Below are 3,620 nucleotides of genomic sequence, written 5' to 3'. Positions count from 1 at the left end.
TGCTAGTCAAATTGCTTTTGTACGGCTTTAATCTTTCCATAGTTAAGAAGAAAGGGGGGGTGGGGGAGCGGAAGTATTTTAGTCTCTCTACAAGAAAGGTTTGGTCTTTGTGTGTTGGAGGCAGCAGATACAAAGGAGAAATAAGATTAGGTAGTCAAAGTCCCACTGGCACCCTGAACCTGCCCCAGTTCCTAGGATGGGTTGGGGAGTGGAAGGGAGTTTTGGCACCTGGGTGGAAGAAAAACCTCCATAGGGATTCTGCTGCCTGATGATCCACTGCACAATCCCTGCAGCATTTGTGAGATCCTCTTGATTCCGGCTGGGTTTGTAGAGCAATGCCAACAGCACGTAGCTGGTGATCTCAACTTCAGCTGATGGGGCATGGTCAAGGAAGGAGGGAGATTTTTCTGACGGAGACCTTTTCTCCTGCTCCCAGTGTTGTGAGCCATCTGAACAAAAGAGGGTGAGGAGCAACCAAAATGGGTTATAGGTGACACTGCTCTATGCTGCCTCAGAGATGTACTGTGTCCTGGCCTCTTTCTCACAAGCGCTCTGTAAAGAGCAACAGATATGTTGTAAATGAACTTCATAGATTGTTTGTGGAGGTTGGTTCATGTTCCTATACTCTCATTATTGTCAACGTTAGACCATATACCATCAGTAAAGATCTGTTCCCTCTTCCCACCTCCCAAATTCCCAAATAGGCTGAAACTCACCAACTTCCTTTGCTGATTTCTGTAACTCTCTGAGGAATAATTCACATTTTTCTGCCTTTCCAGCTAAGCAGAAAGCATAGGCCATGAGTGCCTGAATGTAAACTTCACTGATATTCTTCTCAGATGCAGCCTCCAGACAAAAAAAGGCATTTCGGACTACAGGGTACTTAAAAAAAAAAAGAGAACAACAAATAAACCAACGAAAACACATGAGTCTAATTCAGGACAACAGTCTTCACCTGGTCAAACATTTATTTTCTTTAAATCTGTTCTTCATCTTGTCACTATCACAGCAATGAGAATGGGACTTTAGTTTGTACCGTGACTTCACGAGAGAGAATGCAGAATTTTTTAATGAGGGATTTCGGAACATCAGAAAAATCAAGTAGCTTTTCAGTGTGTTCATAAAGATGATTGTCTATAAAGAAAACTGTCCTGTTTCTTTCACAACTAATTTCTTCTGCTTACCTCCATGATAATTATAGAATCAATAGAATGGTTAGGGTTGAAAAAGATCTTAAGACCATCTAGTTCCAACTCCCTACCATGAGCAGAAATGCCTCCCACTAGACCTTAGTCACCCAAGGCTCTGTTCAACGTGGCCTTGAACGCTGCCAGGGATGGAGCATTCACCACTTCTCTGGTCAGCCTGTTCCAGTGCCTCACCAGCCTCACAGTAAAGAACTTCTTCCTTTTATGTAACCTGAACTTCCCCTGTTGAAGTTCGAACCCATCACCCCTTGTCCTATTGCTACATACAGTGTCTGATGAAAAGTCCCTCCCCAGCATTCCTGTAGGCCCCCTTCAGATACTGGAAAGCTGCTCTGAGGTCTCCACGCAGCTTCTCTTCTCCAGGCTGAACAGCCCCAGTTTTCTCAGCCTGTCTTCATATGGGAGGTGCTCCAGCCCCTGATCACCCCTGTGGTCACCTATGGACTTGCTCCAATAGCTCCATGTCCTTCTTATGTTGAGGACACCAGAACCACACATCGTACACCAAGCGGGGTCTCACAAGAGCAGAGTAGAGGGGCAGGACCATCTCCTTCAGCCTGCTAGTCACACTCCTTTTGATGCAGCCCAGTACACGTTTGGCTTACTGGACTAATAATTTGCTGTGCACTTTCAAGGCCACGAGTCTGTTGTCTGGAACAAATCCAGCCTAGTAATTTCTATCATCAGTGACTCTGGTGTAATTTTAATTTAATTCTGTGGAGTTGTACTAGGTTTACACCAAGTAAAAGTTCACAGTTTGACTCTGTGTCCTCACTAATGCACTAATTGGGGAGGTCCTCAGAAAGATTAAGACATGTTGGAGGCACAGAAACTCATATATTGAAATCTAACATCTCCTCTGTAGTCTCATTTCTACTGGCCACTTTTTAAATATAACAGATGGGCTTTTCACTCTGATAGACCTTTGTTTTTCCAACATAGCTTTTAGTTCCATTTGTAGACTTTATGGATTTACTTACAATAACTTACTTTCTTGACTGAGCCATGTTTGAGGCTAAGCCACAGTGTGTGGGTTACTACCCTTCAAATTTCTTTACCAGAAAGTAAAAGATGTCACTTAATGTCTTGGGGCTGTCAAATAGAAGATCTAATCCTGTTGAGGTCTGACAATTTCTACACGCACACTGGTGGTTCTCTCACATCTCTACAGATGGAGAATTTCTCTATCACAGCAACTAGTGCAGATACAGAACACAGTCATGTTTCCTGCAATTTCTCTCTCTGTCTTTCTCTCTTTACTATCTAGACAATTTTTAGGAGATGCAGGAGCTATGTCAACACTGGGGACCAATTTCAGCTGAATAGCAGCAGCTGAAGGTCTCCTTACCAAGTTGGAGTGACCAGCTTCTAGCATTGCAATGGTGATGTAGGCAGAAAGCGACACCTCATCATTTACTCCTCCCTGAAAAAGACATGGAGAGAGGAATAATCAGTGAAAGACATGAGTGAGAAGCTCTTAAATAGCTTTTAAATGAAGAGAAACCTGTTTCTATCTCCTCAAAAAACATCATTCCCTCAAGCTTGTAGTCCTGTAACCCTGTCTCAGGTGCTCAAAGTATAGTGTGGGGAAGGTGACTGAGCAGAAAATAGTCATTGTAAAGTGTGGAAAGTTAGCCCTTGGCAGAGGACAGGCAATTGGAGTATAGTTTTTGACTGTAATGGGAGAGCATGTTTTTAATGAAAAGGGTGTAAGTTTGACCAAGATGTAATTCTCTACAACCTTCAAGGCATTGTTGAAGAGTGTCCCAACACTTCGGAAACAGCCATCTGGCTTCTGCTTGCTTGCCAGCCACATTAGGGTTTGAGCCTGGACATTGTCATCAACATAGATGAAGTGACTAGCTTGTGCAAATGATTTGTACACAAAGGCAGTGAGCCTGCAAGGGAAAGATGAAGCTGTGAGATGAGCACTGGAAGTAGGAACAGAAAAAGTCATGCTCCCCTTCATGCATAAGCATGAAGAGTTTCAGCCAGCATGTTGTTGGCTTGCCTTCTCCTTTTGTGCTCCTCCAGGAGAGAGCAGTTAAAGGAGTGGTAGCTAGTTAGTTAAAGGAAGTAGCTAGTAGTTAAAGGAAGGATGTTCAGCTCACTCCAGGGCTGATCCTAGCTAGAGAGCACTGCAGTGCATTGGGTTTCATGGGACACAGCAGGAGACCAAGCCAAAAAGTCAGCTGGGTCATGTAAATTCAATGCGAATTCATGTCTGAGACATTTCTGCTCCCAGCCACTCACCAGGTGTTCCCTTCTTTATCTCTGGTGCCAAAGATACTGTAGGACCCATCCGGATGTTTGTATGACAGCTGCTTCTGATAGCCTGCAGACACATGGGAGACGGAGCGTTCCCTAAGTTAAAAACAAAACCCTATTCTGTTTGCTATCAGATTTTTCTGA

The 3,620-nt window shown here is 43.8% G+C and overlaps 1 protein-coding gene across 1 annotated transcript in view; it reads right to left on the bottom strand.

Annotated features, from left to right (window-relative positions):
• Positions 1–228: 228 nt before the first annotated feature.
• Positions 229–3,620, bottom strand: part of LOC104413651 (ovostatin-like) — a gene marked incomplete at its 3' end in the record, with an annotated part of 22,834 nt that continues 19,442 nt past the window's right edge. Inside the window, exons 25-29 of the mRNA XM_010024710.1 lie at positions 3,462–3,543; positions 2,950–3,106; positions 2,557–2,631; positions 717–882; positions 229–449 (exon numbers count right to left, since the gene is read on the bottom strand). Of these exons, the coding sequence (XP_010023012.1) occupies positions 229–449; positions 717–882; positions 2,557–2,631; positions 2,950–3,106; positions 3,462–3,543 (701 nt within the window). The remainder of the gene's footprint in view (positions 450–716; positions 883–2,556; positions 2,632–2,949; positions 3,107–3,461; positions 3,544–3,620) is intronic.

Source organism: Nestor notabilis, unplaced genomic scaffold, assembly GCF_000696875.1.
Source record: "Nestor notabilis isolate BGI_N333 unplaced genomic scaffold, ASM69687v1 scaffold1372, whole genome shotgun sequence".
Classification (NCBI taxonomy): Eukaryota; Metazoa; Chordata; class Aves; order Psittaciformes; family Psittacidae; genus Nestor; species Nestor notabilis.
This window is presented reverse-complemented; position numbering and strand designations above follow the sequence as displayed.